This window comes from Schistocerca nitens, chromosome 8, assembly GCF_023898315.1.
Source record: "Schistocerca nitens isolate TAMUIC-IGC-003100 chromosome 8, iqSchNite1.1, whole genome shotgun sequence".
Classification (NCBI taxonomy): Eukaryota; Metazoa; Arthropoda; class Insecta; order Orthoptera; family Acrididae; genus Schistocerca; species Schistocerca nitens.
The window spans coordinates 456,671,596-456,690,297 of NC_064621.1; the positions used below are offsets into that span (position 1 = coordinate 456,671,596).

Sequence of the window (18,702 nt, forward strand, 5' to 3'; positions counted from 1 at the left end):
AATGCTTGACCCTTATGGCCGAAATGGAAATGCAATTCTACTGTAACAGAACTCGACAGTTCAGTTACTACAGCTTCACCTTAATGAATCTGAAGGAGGGAAAGGATAATGACTTACATACTGACTTCATGGAGGCAAGATGTAGTCCTGAAACATTTGCTTTTCTTCTAGACCAGCCAGTAGTCTCTGAATTCACATTCTTTTCAAACTACACAAAGCGGTTGGAGCCAGTTAAAAGTTGAAAAAAGAGGAGCAACAGGCTCAGGAACATGAAAATAGGTGATCTCGATTTACAAGAAATTTCAAACAAGATGTATTAAACAATAAACGAGTTTGCAGAATAAAAAAGCAGTAGTTTGCCATATAATTCAGTCTGTTCCCAACATGGAAATAAACAGATACTCAGTAAAATTTGGGGAATCTATCTCCAAGTTACGCATTATCATTCACAGTACCAGACTGCACCGTGTCTTCTAAGATAACCATGTGGTAATGTGTATTACCGGCGAAAATTAGTAAACAATCATACGTACATAAGTTCTACAAAGTGAACTGCAAAGGAGTTTTCCGTTTTCCAGACCAGAATAAGAACGCCAGTAACCTGGTTTGTTTCCTGACAAGTGGCAGGGTGCAGAAGATTTCATTAATTTAATTTAAAAATCATGAAATGGGTGAAATTGAGCGTATATATATATATATATATATATATATATATATATATATATATATATATATATATTCAGTTTAGATGTATTCATTTAGCAACAATATTGATTGTTACATTTGGTGGGTGCACATGTGTGAGAAGTTGAGCAAAACTTAATGAAAACAGTCATAATTTCGTATGTCAGAAATCAATAAAAAAATTGTCAGGAGTACAGGTATCAGTTATGCTCAGAAAATTATGATCTAATTATGTGGCATCATTGTAGGTGGTTAAACGTACTTTGGTGGACATGTTCACCGCAAAACTACGTTAAAACCGGATTGGCACACACTCAACTCACAAACGCAAAAAATACGGCCACTTGTTACTGATCTTAAGATCAAACCCCATGACCCCTAATATTCTGAAGTAAAAAATGGATTGGCACCAAGTCCTAGCCTTCCAAGTTCCCCAATACCGGAAAATAGGGATTAAGGTACCGTGTTAAGAGCAGTAATTTCTTTTATATTCCTTCGTACAATCACTGTGAAGTTATTTTGAAAATCATTAATCAAAGGCATGGTAACTTTACACTAAAACGGAACGTAGTTGAAAGTAGTCTCCCACAGAAATTCCTATAATTAGTATCTACACATTCAAATGTGCTCCAGCTGACAAATAAAGTTGATGCTACGATACTAACGCTGAACTGAAATCGTTAATCACAGTAATGAATCTCTTAAATAACATTTCATTTCCTTCGTCGTATCATTACATGATGAACTGTAACCTCACTTGCTTTACTTCCCTTTCGTAAGAAGACTTGACCTGGTCAACAGCCTTCCGTTAGATGCTTATCTGAAGAAGATGGATGGGGTCACTTAAAGAGAATCTTCGCACCGTCGGCACCTTAACACAATACACAAGACCAAAGAAAATTGCCCTGTAGGTGCAGTTAAGCTTCTATGCCTATTCACTACATCACAAAAAATTGTCAATCCTGCTCAAGCAATGCGAGAGTCGCATTCAACTAAAATTTATCAGGCCTCTGGCAACCCACATCAGGTTAGGAATCAGCAAAAATGCTGGAACTCTCAAGCGGAAGGTTCTTTTCTTTCCTAAAGATTAGCTACAATCTCAAACAGTTAGCAAAATGCAGAGAATTTCTCCGAAAACTGGACGAATTCTGTGAAAGAAATCTGATAGATATATTTAAAATATTTCAATGCTGTCTCCAGAATAAGAGTAACTGAAGTTCACTCATTACGTCCAAGTTTCAGTGAAGTTACAAGAATTAGTCTTCATCATTAAGCAATTTTGTTGGCACCATCTGAAAATCATTAAAGAATATGAAACTTCCTGCCAGATTAAACCTGTGTGCCGGACCGAGACTCGAGCTCGGAACCCTTGCTTTTCGCGGGCATATGCTCTACCAACTGAGCTACCCAAGCACGACTCACGCCCCGTCCTCACAGCTTTCTACCTTCCAAATTTTACAGAAGCTCTCCTGCGAACCCTGCAGGACTAGCACTCCTGCAAGAAAGGATGTTACGGGGACATGGCTTAGCCACAGCCAGGGGGATGTTTCCAGAATGAGATTTTCACTCTGCAGAGATTATCCGCTACCAGAGCTCAGCAATGATGATTCAACTATATTAGTTTCAACTTTTGCATGAAAATCTTACGAAACTGGCGATCCGAGACCTATTAGATCCGACGACGTATCGAAAACTAAGCGCAGATCCGACGCAGCGTATCACACGGAATACGAATCTATTAATCAAGGCGTCTTCTCTGCCGGCTGACATACAGAGAAACCTGCGCAACACAGAAGCCGTACCACCTCGACTTTATGGATTACCCAAGATCCATAAAACAACGTTCCACTAAGATCGGTTGTTAGCGCTCCTGGCTCACCGACAAATAAGCTGGCAAAACACTTTGCCCCTCTACTCCAGCCACACGTGGGGAAGACCGACGCATACATAAAGGACTCAGGACATTTAATTGACAAGCTTAAGAAAGTGAAACTTGCACCAAACGACATCCTGGTCAGCTTTCATGTTGTTTCTTTGTTTACGAAAGTGCCACTCAGTGACGCACTGGAACATATTGGTTCCAGTTTCTCGCAAGACATCACAAAGCTCTTCCATGCATGTCTCACCACGAGCTATTTCACGTGGTATGATGATTTCTAAGAGCAGCAGGAAGGCGTCGCCATGGGCAATCCTCTTAATCCAGTGGTTGCTAACTTCTTCATGGAACAATTCGAAGGACAGGCACTGGAATGGGCGACTTGCAAACCTAAGGTGTGGTACAGATATGTCGATGAAACTTTCGTTGTGTGAAGCCATGTTGAAGAACAGCTCGCTTACTTCCTAAGACACTTTAACAGCCTCCATATAAACATAAAATTTACCATGGAAGTAGAAAAGGACAAAAAACGGCCATTTCTAGAAAAGCTGGTCACAAGGGATGGTGAAAACCTGGGACACAGCGTGTATAGAAAACCGACACACACGGACCGATACCTGCACAAACTATCAAACCCCCCCGAGCCAGAAAAGAGGCATGATTAATACGCTCGAAACGCGAGCAGGACGAATATGTGAGTCGCAGCACCAAAGACGCGAAATAAAACACCTTGAGAGTGTTCTGAGGAGCAATGGGTACTCCACAAATTATATTAGAAGTGTAACAGACTGAAACACTTGGCAAAGTAAGGAATCCGAAAAAGAAATCTCGGGTACGGCCTTCCTGCCATACATTCCCATAATGACGGAACGAATCGGCCGTATGTTGCGCGAACATGGCGTAAAGACGATTTTCAAACCGGCGAGGAAGATCAAAGGGTGACTTAGAACGGCAAAGGAGAAAAGGGACCCACTTTCAATGTCGAGAATGTACCGTATACCAGGATCAAAGAATATAAGCGACATTGCAGGTTGGGGCAGGTGGAGAAATCGGCCGTGGCAGAGCACGCACTGAGAGAGACGGACCACGTAACAAAATTCGCCGACACGGAAGTTCTGACTACAGAGAAGCACTATCACACGCGCGTGTTCAGAGAAGCTGTAGAAATACAAAAACACGCGAACAGCTCCAACAAGAAAGAGGAAAGCCTTAAGGTAAACGGATCATGGCTTTCCGTACTGCAGCGAACGACCGTCGCAGGTAGCAAGAGGAGAACCGCACTGTAAATGACCGCGGAGAAGCCGTCGGACGTTGGCGCGCCAGGTACATATAGTCTGCGGCCACGAGCTCGGCTCCAGTTCACCACCGGCAATGGAGGGTGAAGCTCGACAATGCCACCCACTCGTGCTGGCGGAACGCCAGTAAAATCGTTGGATGAACGTCGGCAGAAGAACTCGAGACAAAAGCCAATAGGCAGTTTGTCAACAAGTGGCCACGAAAGCCTTAACAAATTTGTTCTATTGGTATATTTAAATTACTCAGTAATATATAAAAATTATCTTAACCCACGTTCTTCCTGTTTCGGTCATATAGAATTAGGTGCTATCCTTCACCATGTCTATTATCCTACAACGCTTCTCAATAAAGGTTACCAACGTTTGGTACAAATTTCAATAGAAATCAGAATAAATATTTGGATCTTATAACGACAATTGACTGAGTAAATGTAGTCAAATTTTAGACATTCAAAGAAAAAAAAAACATTCAGGTATCCCATTTCATAATCGGAAGTGTCTGTTCAACGTATATAGCATTGGAACCAAATAGTAACATACAAGAACTTAGTTTAGAGAAATAAAATTAGAGCAGTTAACAGCAAATGAGCAGATGTTGACATCTGGACCTCGAATCTTGGCAGCTATGAGATCAAGCGAATTTATCAAAATGCTCCATCCTGTTAATATGCTTCATCCTCAGTTCATGGATTCAGTTATTAAGATTTATTATTGCGTGTATCACATGCAATCTTGCCGGAATCTGCAAATGTACCTAAATTAACACACTGAGTTATGGAACAGTATTCCACGTGCAGGCATTAATTAATTTAGATGACAGAAGTAAACTATATTGCAGTTATTAGGCGAGTAATAGGTGCGGGAAAATCGGAAGTATTTATCACAGTACTCGTCTTGTCGATACGCATAATTCTAGGTCCATGGATTCAGTAAAGTTAATGATTATAGTTCTCATTTCAGATGCAGCTACACCGTCAGCCGCTTATCTGCCTGAACCTACTACTGAAGTTGTGGCAACACCTTCACCAGTGCTGACTGCAGACACTACACCAGCAGTTGCACAACAAGGCATACTGGGACTAGAACCAGGATCAGGTACCTCATAGTACAGTTTGAAACTCATTCAGCAGCAATGAGCAACCCTCGGTTTCTCAAGGATTAATGTCATTGCGTTTGGTTCGCTTTTCAGTATCTGTATCCGTTCTGCCCGTGCAAATATTTCACAATGACTCACTTATATATTTATGACGACTGGAATGATACAGATCTAGATCGTTATTGAAAGAGTCACTTTCGACCCGATTACAGTGAGGATGAGCGAAAAAGCATATATTCTGATACATGATATTTCTGTATCTGCTAATACTGGAACAGTTATCGCCGATAGGACTGCGCCTATCACTCTTTGACATACAAATATCTGAACGTAAATGACGTTGCGTACCTACTGAGGATAAGGAGAAACGTTATGTTCAGTGTTTCGTATACGTTTCTACCAAATTACTGCGATATTTCTCTGTAGGTATAGTTCACGGCATAGTGTTGCTGAAGACGGAAGATTACTCCTCATCGACTGCCCTTATTGTTGTGTGGTGACATTCATTGGAAAACATATCAGAAGGCCGAATTCACAGCATGCACATTTTATATTCCGCATAATGCATGGTCTACTCACATAAATCCTTTTCTTTTTTTGTTTTTGTAACTTGAGCCGTCAGTATTCTGACTGGTTTGATGGTTCACGAAACCAGTTCCTCTCTGTGCCAACCACCTCCTCCCAGCGTAGCATCTGCAACCTACGTCCTCAGTTATTCGCTGGATGTATTACAGTCTCTTTGTTCTTCTACTGTTTTTTCCCGTTGCATTTCCACCTAGTATCAATGATGTCATACTCATAACAGCTGCCACATCATCCTGTCCCTTCTCCTTGTCAGTGTTTTCCATATATCCCTTTCCTCTCCGATTCTGCGCAGAACCTCCACATTCGTCCCCTAACCAGCGCACCTAACTTTCTGCATCCGCCTATGGCACCACACCTTCGACGCTACCATTCTCTTCTGTTCCGGTTCTCCAACAGTCAATGTTTCACTACAGTACCAGGCTATGCTCCAAACGCAGACTCTCAGAAATTTCTTCCTTAAAATTAAGCCCTAGGTTTCATGCTGGTTGACTTTTCTTGGCCAGGAATTCCCTATTTAACAGTGCTAGTCTGCCTTCGATGTCCTCCTTGCTCCGTCCGTCATTGGTTATTTTTCTACCTAGGTAGTACAATCCCTTGAGTTCGTTTACTTGGTGACCATCAGTACTAATGTTAACTTTCTCGATCTTCTCGTTCTGCTACTTCTCATTAATTTCGACTTTCTTCGATTTACTCCCAATCCGTGTTCTATACTCATTTGACTGTTCATTCCATTCAGGAGATCATGTAATTCTTCTCCACTTTCGTTATCACCAGCGAATCGTATCACTGATATCCTTTCATCTTGAATTTAAATTCCAGTACTGTACCTTTCTTTTATTGCCATGATTGCTTTTTCGATGTACAGACTACATCCTTCTCTTACACCCTTTTTAATCAGAGCACTTCACTGTTGTTCATCCAGTCTGATTATTCCCTCTTGGCTCTTGTACATATTGTATATCATACGTCTCTCCCCATAGCTTACCCACATTTGTTTCATAATTTCGAACATCTTGCGCCATGTTACATTGTCGAACGTTTTTTCCAGTCGGCAAATCCTATGAACGTGTCTTGACATATCCTTCGTCTTGCTTCCATTATCAATCCCAACGTCTGAATTGCCTCTCTTGTGCCTTTGCCTTTCCTAAAGCCAAACTGATCATCATCTACCACACTCTCAGTTTTCTTTCGCATTCTTATGTATATTATTCTCGTAAGCAACTTGGATGCGTGAGCTGTGAAGCTAATTGTGCCATAATTCTCGCAGTTGTCAACTTTGGCAGTCTTCGGAATTGTGTGGATGATATTTTTCCGAAAGTCAGATAGTACGTCGCCGGACTCATACATTCTACACAGCAATGTGAATATTCAGTTTGTTGTCACTTCTCCGACGATTTTAGAAATTATGATGGAATGTTATCTATCCTTTCTGCTTTACTTGACCTTAAGTCTTCCAAAATTGTTTTACATTCTAATTCTAATTCTGGATCCCCTATCTCTTCTATACCGACTCCTGTTTATTCTCCTATCACGTCATCAGACAAGTGTTCCCCCTCACTGAGGACTTCAGTGTAATCTCTTCACCTCTCCTCTCTCCTCTGGGTTTAAGAGAGGCATTTCAGCCTTAATGTTAACCATCCTTGCTTTTAATTTCTTTCGAAGGTTGTTTCAATTTTTTCTTATGCTGAGGCAGTCCTTCCGACAATCATATCTTCACTTTTCACACAGCAATTTCGCATTTGCTTCCTACGTCAATCACAGTTATGTATTCTTCAGTTTCACTAAACATTTTTGTGCTCCCTTCTTTCATCGATCAACTGAGATATTCCTTCTGTTGTCCATTATTTCTTCGCAGTTACCTTGTTTGTACCTGTGTCTCTATCTCAGACTTTTGTAATACCCTTTTTGGAGGTGTCCATTCCTCTTTAACTATACTGCCTACAGAGCTATTCCTTACAGTTGTATCTGTAGCCATACAGAACTTCAAGCGTATTTCGTTATTCCTTAGACTTTCTTATCCCACTTTTCTACGTATTGATACCTCCTCACTAATTTCTCAAACTTCAGCCTCCTCTTCAAAACAGCTACATAGTGATTTGAGGTTATACCTGCTCCTGGTTACGTCTTACAATCCAGTACCTGATTTTGGAATCTCTGTCTGACCATGTCGTAACGTATATGAAATCTTCCCGAACAACCCGGTCTTTCGAAAGTATGCCACCTCCTCTTGTGATTCTTGAACAGAGTATTCGCTGTTACCAGCTGAAATTTATTACAGAATTCAATTAGTCTTTCCCCTCTCTTATTCCTTGTCCCAAACCCATATTCTTCGGTAACCTGTTTTCTTCTACTCCTTCCTCTACGTCTGCACTCCAGCCCCCATAACTATTAGATTTTCATCTCCCCTCACGTACTGTATTAGCCTTTCAGTAACTTCATATACTATCACTACCTCTTCACCTTCAGCTTGCGACGTCGCCATGTATACCTGAACTATTGTTGTCGGTGTTGGTTTGCTGTCGATTGTGATGAGAACAACCCTATCACTAAACTCTTAACAGTAACACACTCTCTGCTCTACCTTCCCATACATAACGAATTACACTGCCGTTATACCACTTTCAGCTGCTGTTGATAATAATTTACACTCATCTGACCAGAAATCCTGGTCTTCATTCCATTTCAGTTCACCGACCACTGTTATATCCAGATCGAGCCTTTGCATCTCTCTTTTCAAATTTTCTAGCTTCGCTACCACTTTCAAGCTTCTGACATTCCACGCCCCGACTCATAGAACGTTATCCTTACGTGGGTGCTTCAATCTTTTTCTCTTGGTCACCTCCAAATTATCAGTAGCATGGGCTGTGTGGCGTGGACTGGGCGTTTTTTTAGGTTAGAGGATCTCGGGAAAACACAAGAGTGGTCTCAGTCACAAAGGGTTCAGGCTGAACACCGGAAGAACGTAGATACGGGAACCATTGGTATAACAGTTGTAAATTGTCGTAGCTGTGTTGGGAAAGTACCAGAGCTCCAAGAGCTAATGGAAAACACTGCTGCTTAAATCGCCATAGGCACTGAAAGCTGGCTCAAGCCGGTTATAAGCTCAGCCGAAATTTTTGGGATGAATCTAACGATGTTCCGAAAGTATAGGCTAAACACAGTTGGCGGTGGCGTATTTGTTAGAAGTAGTTTAACTTGGCGCGAAATTGAAGTAGATACTTCCTGTGAGTTAGTATGGGCATAGGTCATTGTTGGCAACCGGAATAAAATAATAATTGGATCCTTTTACCGACCTCCCAATTCAGATGGTACAGTTGCTGAAAGGTTCAAAGAAAACTTGTTTGATTTCAAACGCGTACCCGAATCACAGGATAATAGTTGGTGGTGACTATAATTTACCCTCGATATGTTGGCGAAAATACATGTTTCATTCCGGAGGTATGCATAAAATATCATCCGAAATTGTGTTAAACGCATTCTCTGAAAATTATTTCGAGCGGTTACTTCAGGAACCCACGCAATAGTAAACGATTGTGAAAATCCAGTTGACTTCTTAGTAACAAATAATCCTGAGTTAATAACGAACATCAAAACCGATACAAGGATTAGTAAACACAGGGTTGTCGTAGCGAAGTTGAATATTGTAATCCCCAAATCCTACAAAAATAAGCGAAAAATATACCTGTTCAAAAAGCAGATAAAAATTCACTTGACGCCTTTCTGAGAGACAATCTCCACTCATTCCAAACTAATAGTATCAGTGTAGACCAGATATGGATTGAATTCAATGAAATAGTATCGGCAGCAGTTGAGATATTTATACCAAAAAATTAACAAAAGACGGAGCTGTTTCTCCTTGGTACACAAAACGAGCTAGAACACTGTTGCAGAAACAAGGAAACAAACATGCCAAATTCAAACAGACGCTAAATCCCCAAAATTGGAGATTTTTTACAGAAGCTCAAAATTTAGCGCGGACTTCAATGCGAGATGCTTATAACAGCTTCCACAACGAAACTTTGTCTCGAAACGGGGCAGGAAATCCGAAGAGATTCTGGTCTATGTGAAGTATGGTAGCGGCAAGAAACAATCAAAGCCTTCTCTGCGCGATAGCAATGGAGATACTATCGAAGACAGTGCTGCCAAAGCAGAGTTATTACACACAGCCTAGTGAAATGCGTCCATAAAAGAAGACGAAGCGAATATTCCAAAATTCGAATCGAGAACAGCTGCCAACATAAGTAACGTAGAAGTCAATATCCTCGGAGTAGAAGAAGAAAGAGACTGGAATACATCCAGCAAATAACTGAGAACGTTGGTCTCAAATGCTACGCTGGGAGGATACACGCACGTGTCTTTATAGCTGTGGTTTCCGTAGCCTTTTGAATCGACTTGCCATTGATCATTGTTGATTCTTAAGCGTGTAGGGGCAGTTATCGAACCCAAGGAGAAAAGAGTGGTCAGAAACTCTGACCGCTCCTTCGCCCTCATTGACAAGGCCGTTGGCAGAATGATGGTAACTTCTGTGCCGGAGCTCTCGGTCTTGCAGATGTGCCGCCAAATCTGATTATTACTGAAAAATTAAGCAGCGGTGGATTACGATCCTGGAACTGAGGACGTTTTGAATATTATTCAAAGACGTCACCCCTAGACCATTCGCTGGCTTGTTAACGTCAAATTTCGCTGCCCTCTCATAACGGATACGTTAATTATATGACCCACATTGATTTATCCGGTTGTTTCACGTAGTGTTGTTTGTCTGTTAACACAGACAGCTCTACTCATACGTACCCGAGGGTTCACGCAACCCCTACTTCAATGCCTACAATCTCTTCCTCATCCCCATCTCTTACTTTTCTACAGCTGCTCTTTAACCTATGATGAAAGGCCATCTCAAACAATTTAGTCACAGAAAAAGAAAAATAATTGTAAAACCTCAACTAGTTCTCTAAGAGAAAAAGCTGTCGAAGCCATTTCCTAAGAATTATCCTAACCACATTTTTCTCACTTCTAAAATTCATCACACATATAATTTCCCCCTCAGTTACACAAAATCCACCATATTTTAGCAACATATACGCCAAGACACGTAAAATCACATTAAAACATTGCAAAAAATAAACAACGCTCATATACATCTGAAAAGGAATTAGCTATATATTGTTCACATATAGATACGTCTGTGTCTGGCTGCTTATTAGAAGAACTGAATGATATAACCGCATATTCCTGGCTGAGTGTCCAAGAAAACATAACTAGTGATTTCATTTTGGTAGGTATAATACGTCTTGGCACGTCTCGACAAATTTAAGATAGCCATCACATGAAGAGTAAAAGATACCTGCTTCCTAACGATGAGGACCGTCTACCTTACGGAAGATTCTGGCAGGACACGTAAATTGCTGCCACATAAACAATACGAAACGTTACAGGGTAAGGCAAAGTCAAAGACAGGAATCAATTGGTAGACTGTATGAAAAAAGTCTATCCAAAGAGACATTTACAAATAAAACGTAACCGACAATTATGCTTGACTTATTTGTGAGATCTCGTAAAAGAGAATAGATGTTTTCGGAACAGCTTGACTGTTACGACCGAAATTCAAATGCACAACTACTGTAATAGGACTCGCTAGTTCAGTTAGTGAGAATACAGTGTAATCTAAAAGAGGCAAAGGATAACGACTTACACACTGACCTCATGAAGGCAATAGATAGTCGTGAAAAATCCGCTTTACATCTCTATCCGGCTATAATCAGTAAGTTAAAAGAAGGGGCAACATGTGCAAGAACATAAAAGTAGCATATCTAGACTTAAAAAAAAAAACAGTAGTTAGTCATGTAATGAATTCTGTTCCCAACGTGGGAATAAACAATCAAGAAGTCAGTAAAATTTTTGGAATGTACCTCTAAATTACACGTATTCATTCAGAGTACCACACTGCATCGTGTGTTCTAGGATAGCCATGTGGTAACATACGAGTATATTGACGTCGAAAAGTAGCCAACAGTCATACAAACATACGTTCAAGAAACTCAACTGCAAGGGCATTCTCCCTTCTTCAGATCGGAATAGGAGAACACTAAAGTACTTTCGCCAGTAAACTGACCTGTGTTCCCTGACAAGTTTCACGATGCAAAAGAGTTCATTAATTCAAAAATCACGAAACGAATGAAATTGGGCTTATATATACGTATTAGATATATTGAATAAGTTGAGATATATTCATTTAGCAACACTGTTGTAGGCTACATGAGCTTGTATGGACATGTGCGAGAATTTGAGCAAAACTGGATGAAAACAGTCTTAATTTCGTATGTCAGAAATCAATAAAAAAATGTCAGGAATGCAGGTATTAGATATGCTCAGAATGTTGTGATCTAATTATCGGACGCCACTGTTGATGGTTACACAAACTTTATTGGACATGTGGGAGCGCATCAGCGTCTGAGAAATACAGCAACTAATGTATTCACCACAAAACTACGTTAAAAACGGATATGCAAACACTCAACTCACAAACGTAAAAAATAGACCACTTGTTACTGATTTTAAAATCACACCCCGTGACTTCTAATATTCTGAGGTGAAAATCGGATTGAAGAAAGTCCTAGTCTCCCAAGCTCCCCATTACGCGAAATTGTCGTGGATCAAGATACCATGGTAACAGCAGTTATTTCGTTTAGATTCCTCTGTGCACTGATAGTGAAATTAGTTTGAATATTAGTAATCAAAGGTATGGTAACTTTATGCTGGAAGGGAACGAAGTTGAAAGCAGTCTGCTATAGAAATTCCTATAATTCGTATTTACACACTCAAATGTGATCAAACTGACAAAGAAAGTTGATGATACGATGCTAACACTGAAATGAAATCTATAATAAGAGCAATGAATCACTTGAATAAAATTTAATTACCTTGAACGTACCATTCCATGGTGAACTCAAAACTCACTTGCTTTCGTAAGAAGACTGAAGGCAGCCATCAACCTGTCGTTGGATGCTGGTCTGAAGAAGATGGAGGGGTTCACTTAAGGAGAATCTTTGCGCCGTCAGCAACATAACACCATACACTTGTCCAAAGAAAATTGCTCTGTGGGGGCAGTTGAAATTCTAGGCTTATTCACTACATCCGAAAGATTGGCGAGCCAGCGCTAGCAGTGGAGAATCACAATCAATTATAACTGATCAGGCATCTAGCAACCTATATAAGGTTAGGATTCAGCAAAAATGCCGGCACTCTCAAACAGAAAGTAGAAATAAAGAAACAAGACTCTTCTCTTTTCTCAAGGCTAGATACAGTCCCAAACAATTAGCAAAAGATAGAGAAACTTTCTGATAAAGATACGAGTTCTATGACAGAGAAATGATAACTTGCTTCAGATATTGCAGTGCTTTCTCCACAACAAAAGGACCTGCAGTTCACTCATTTCAAGTTCCAGTGATTCATAAAAAAATAGCCTTCATCATAAAGCCGTTTTCTTGGCATCATTGGAAAATCAGTAATGAATATGCTTTAAAGTATTTTCAGAAATTGATCTCACATACGAAAAGACGATACTTATTAAAGAACCTTTGGGTTATCAAATACAATTTCTCAGGGAGGATGGTTCAGCTATATTACTTTCGCATAGCGTCAGCTTCATCGGATGTACAAGTCTGTCAAGAAGTTTAATTGCAATTTGAACATTGTTTGAGCTTCTCCTCTTAAAATCCTAGATTTATTTGTGATTTAAAATACTGCATTGAATAAAAAGTTATTGAAGGAGAAATGGTAAAGATTCGTTGTCATTATTGACATGTGTCGTCATACCACAACATAATTCCAGAGTGGACGAATGCTAAGAAACTTCGACTGGTTTACGTAATTAACTCAATAATATATAAAAATTGTCTGAACCCATCTTTTTCGAGTTTCAGTGTGTTTCCAGTTTGAAGAGGATAGAACTAGGCACTATCCTTCCCCAAGTGTATTATCCTACGACGAATAAAATATTATTATGCTTCTCAATGAAGGTTAACAACATTTGGTACAAGCTACAATAGAAATCAAAATAAATATTTGAATCATATAACGACAACTCATTTAGCAAATGTAGTCAAAATTTGCTCATTGAAAGAAACATCCCATTTTATAATCGAAAGTGTCTATTCTACGTACATAACACTGGAACCACATAATAAAACATGAAAATTTATCTCAGAGAAAAAAATTACAGCAGTTAACAGAAGCTGTACAGATGTTGATCGAGTGCATGCTTCTGGACCTCGAATGTTAGCAGCTGTGATATCGGGCGAATTTATCACAATGCTCCATCCTGTTAATGTGCCTAATCCTGAGTTCATGGATTCAGTTATTAAGATTTATTATTGCACGTATCAGTTACAATCATGCCGGAATCTGCAAATGTACCTGAATTAACACCCTGAGGTACACTTGCAGACATTAATCAATTTAGGTGAAAGAAGTAAAGAAACTTGAAGCAATCGAGTAAGTAATGGCGCGTGGAAATCGGAAGGATTTATCACAGTACTTCGCCTTGTCGACGCACATAATTCTAGGTACATGTATTCAGTAAAGTTAATTACTATAGTCTTTATTTCAGATGCAGCTACACCATCACCCGCTAATGTTCCCGAATCTACTCCTGGAGCTGTGGCGGCACCGTCCCCCGTGCTCACTGGAGACACTACACCAGGACTTCCACAACAAGGCACACTTGGACTAGAACCAGGATCAGATACCTCATAGTATAGTTTGTGACTCATTTAGCAGCAATGAGCAACCCTAGCTTTCTCAAGGACTAATATCATTGCGTTTGCTTCGCTTTTCAGCATCTATATCCGTTCTGACTGTGAAAATATTTCACAATGACTCACATACGTAATCTCGAGTTCTTCTAAGTATTTACGACAATTGGAATTATAGAAATCTACATTTACGGTGAAACACTCATTTTTGTTCCGGTGGCAATGGGGACGTAACATGATATGAAACACCTACAGCCAATGTATAGATATTCTAATCCATGATATCTCAATATCTGCTAATGTAGGAAATGTTAGATCGGTAATAGGATCTCGGCCTATCACTCGATGACTTGAAAATATGTCAATGTAAATGACGTTGCGTTCCTAGTGAGGAGAAGACGAAACGTTATGTTCAGTGTTTCGTATACGTTTCTACCTAATTACTGCGGTTATCTCTCTGTAGATACAGCTCACGGCAGGGTGCTGCTGAGGACGACAGCTTGCGCCTCATCGAATGCCCTTACTGTTCTGTGGTGACATTCAACGGAAAACGTAACAGAAGGCCTATTTCACAGCATGCACATATTATATTCCAGATAATACATGGTCTAGTCACATTAATGTCACTGCCGTAAATGTTCGACGTCAATGTGCATGAGCCACTCACAGACGACTGGTGGTAGCACTAGCGGTGGGGGATTGAATACGGCGCAGCCGTTTTTGCAATGAGGGAACGCAACGATCTGTCTGACGACAAAAACGTCATGAACACTGGCTTTCTGCGCAAGGGTGGAACCATTTCCAAAATGGCTGAGTTAGTAAATGGTTCGCATGCTGCTGTGGTTGAAGTACACCGCGGATAGCAATATGGAGCCGTCCTATACCGATGACGAGGTAACAATAGTTCTGTCTGGACCATAAATGAGAGATTATCATAAAGGAGCTTGAAGCAGCCGGGTATCACAGCATGTCTCAGCTATGCAGCCCCATGGGTTCAGAACGAACACACCTCTCAATGTTTGACCGTGGATTCAAGAGTGCAAGGTTCAGTGTGGCGTACTCCTCTGCCTACCAAACTCCTCGGATTTAAAGCCAATTGAGAATCTCTTGGACCACCTCGATGGGGCTGTTCGCAAAACGGATCCTCAACCAAGAAGCATAGTACAGCTGGCAGCAGCACTGGAGCCACAATGGCTCTACATCGCTGTCGGTACCTTCGGAACTCGTGGATTCTTTTCCTGCTAGTCCGAGCTCCAAACGGTGAACAATCTAGCTTTTTGACAGGTGACCGCATTAATGTGACATCCTCCACCTTTCGGCAAATGGGTTTGTATCATGTCATAAGACTCGCTTTTACACTCGCTGTGCCCTGCTATGGGGGGGGGGGGGGGGGGGGGGAATGGGAAGACAACTGAGACCCTAGAAACCCACAGCCTGGCCATAGCCTATGAAACGGTGACAGGTACGTGGCAGATCAAGTGGCTATCAAATGCACACAACGAGCGCAATAGGGTCCATCTGCCGGATAACTTCTCCAACCAGTGCTTGCATATAGGCGATTTTACGAGAATCCGTAAACGTCTACGTTTCAGAGTACAGTGTGCTAATTGCGTGCCATAAGGTTTCCTAGGTGCTCGTAACGTGCCATCATCATGTACCATCTCTGAACACTGCACCAATGGGAAGCCCATTGGTCTTTGTCTAATCTTCCAGCGTCCTATGGTAGTGTTCGTACACCCATGTTATCTTTGTGGTATGTGCAAGATGGTCTGAACCCTCTATAAATTTATGGATACATGATGTTACGATTACCCATATGTTGAAGTGGTGAGTGATTAGGAACAATGTGGACTGTCTGTCTACAATAATTACCTAAGACAGATGTCGGCGACCACTATAAGCAAAAATTATATATCACGGCACGTCACTCAAACAGCTACACTTTTCCTCGTACGGAGGTACTCGTGACCCATTTGATGGAGTAGAACGTAGAAACCCCAGTACCAGAGGAATTCCTCAAATGGAGTTACACCGTTGTTGGGCATGCAGAATCAAGTGTACGTAATAAACTTCCTCGCAGATCGTAACTCTCTGTCGGACTGGAATTGTAAGCTCGGGCCATGCTGTTGTCCAGCAAAATTCTCACCAACGAGACCAGACTCAAGCTGCCAATACGGATCCACGAGTACGCGATAGAACAGCAAGGGGTGCAAGTGAACGTAGGTGAATTTTGAACGATATGGGAGAGGTCTGGATGGAAGTAAAGCTGTGACAACGGATGGTGAACAGTGTGTGGATGGATCGTTCGGTTATAGCACTCGCACCGAATGGGAAGACTATTTATTCGAGTTGCAGTCGGGCACGCAGTTTTAATGTGGCAGAAAGTTCCAAAAACATCGCGCAGTCTACAGGAATATGATTCATTCAAGAACTGGATAGGTTTCGGGCCTCTTGGGTAATATGTGTTCGATTTTCTTTCTGACTCAAATTATAAATATCATGATATCCCGTTTACATTACTGATTTCTCGGTCGAGTATCGCTAGTACGACTGGTTACGGCTACAGAAGAGGCCCTGATGCGGAAAGTCACTCTTTATTGAAGAAGGAATGTAAATAATGAACGTGTGTCTGCTTTAGAATACGTGATTGCTGCACTGAAGACGAAAAGCAATGCTTCGCAAGTGCTTAACGTTATAAAATTAATTAGTTGGGGGTAGTGGCTATTGAGTTAGCGTATATGAGTGCAATCAGGAGACAGCTTGCTCCATTTTAACCAATTCTAATTTAACCCTTACTAAGGCGGTCAAATATTTTTTATGTAACGAGTACTGCTCCTAAATGAGGACGGTGCGTCAGTGATCAAGAGCATTGGAGACCAGTATTGTGAGAGGCAAAATAGGCTATCAAATTTGCTCGCAGGTACCTTGAATTTCAAGGAAGACTAAACCGTATCGAGGAAACAAACAGTATGCTAATAATAAAACGTTTTATGATATCTGCGTCATTCGTATAAGGACCATTTCCTTCATAAAACCTTCCGGAAGTGACATAGTGTCTCGCTGAAACCTTTTTGTAAGTGTAGTCACGATGTGGTTTGTTAAGAATCCAACAACTTCGAGGAAAATTATGTTTATTACATATCCTACGTCAAGATCACAAAAAATATATTGATAATTTCTTTCAGGTCACTGACGAGCCATCTTCAGATCTAAAATTCAGGAACTTTCACATAAGAGAGTAATAATAACAACACATCATTAATATATGATATGGCACCATACGATAAATACAAAATGAAATTATTATGTGGCTCCTTGTGTATTAGCACGCATACATTACACGTAGTCATAATCTGTTGCCACTGTCAATCTCTCTTATTAAACTAGCCCTCTTGTGGGTATGGAGATATTGCAAAATATATTACACTGAGACAAAAAATAAGACATACTACGTTATACTATTATACTAGGTACTTTACTTAAAGTAAAAAGTTGTCAATACCTAAAAAATAACAATAAAAAAGTGAGAGAGAGAGAAATGCACGATGTTTGCCATTTACCGTATATACACCCAGTGTCCATACTGCACCCGCATCTCGTGGTCGTGCGGTAGCGTTCTCGCTTCCCACGCCCGGGTTCCCGGGTTCGATTCCCGGCGGGGTCAGAGATTTTCTCTACCTCGTGATGGCTGGGTGTTGTGTGATGTCCTTAGGTTATTTAGGTTTAAGTAGTTCTAAGTTCTAGGGGACTGATGACCATAGATGTTAAGTCCCATAGTGCTCAGAGCCATTTGAATTTGTCGATACTGCCACACTTGTGTGTTAATACACAGTGACTGACAGCGGTAACAGTTACGTATCCCATATGGGGCTGTAAAAAAGACACTTCTCTAGCAACGCTAACTACGGACAAGTTTTTGTACTTGTTGTAGCCAACGTCTTTACAGCCCCATACGGGATATGTAACTGTTACCGCTGTCAATCGCCGTGTGTTAACGAACAAATGTGGCAATAAGAGCTATGTATCTATGTATGACAAATGGCAAACGTCGTAAAAAAGAGACTGTAACCAATGACAACCTTTTACTTTAGGTAAGACAATAATTTATCATTTGCCAATGACAAACTTTTACTTTAGGTAAGACAATAATTTATCATTTGCCAAATATACGTTTGTATTTCTCTATTTTTGTCACGATTTAATATATTTTTCTGTATGTAAAAACCCATACGCCTTTCAGTTCAATAAGAGTGATCTAGCTGAACAGATTATGACGATATGTAATGCCTGCTGGATATTACACACACTGAACAAAATATTAATTTCACATTCTTATGTATTGTACAATGTAAGTGCAATTATCAAATGAATCTTGTTATTGGTAATCTCCTATAGGCCTGTTTCTGTTTTTTAGAT

General features: G+C 40.6%; 1 protein-coding gene across 1 annotated transcript in view; it reads left to right on the forward strand.

Moving 5' to 3' along the window:
- Window positions 1-14,287, forward strand: part of LOC126199613 (angiomotin-like) — a 70,728-nt gene extending 56,441 nt beyond the window's left edge. The window contains exons 4-5 of the mRNA XM_049936540.1: window positions 4,816-4,950; window positions 14,142-14,287. Coding sequence (XP_049792497.1) covers window positions 4,816-4,950; window positions 14,142-14,287 — 281 coding nt within the window. The remainder of the gene's footprint in view (window positions 1-4,815; window positions 4,951-14,141) is intronic.
- Window positions 14,288-18,702: the final 4,415 nt, after the last annotated feature.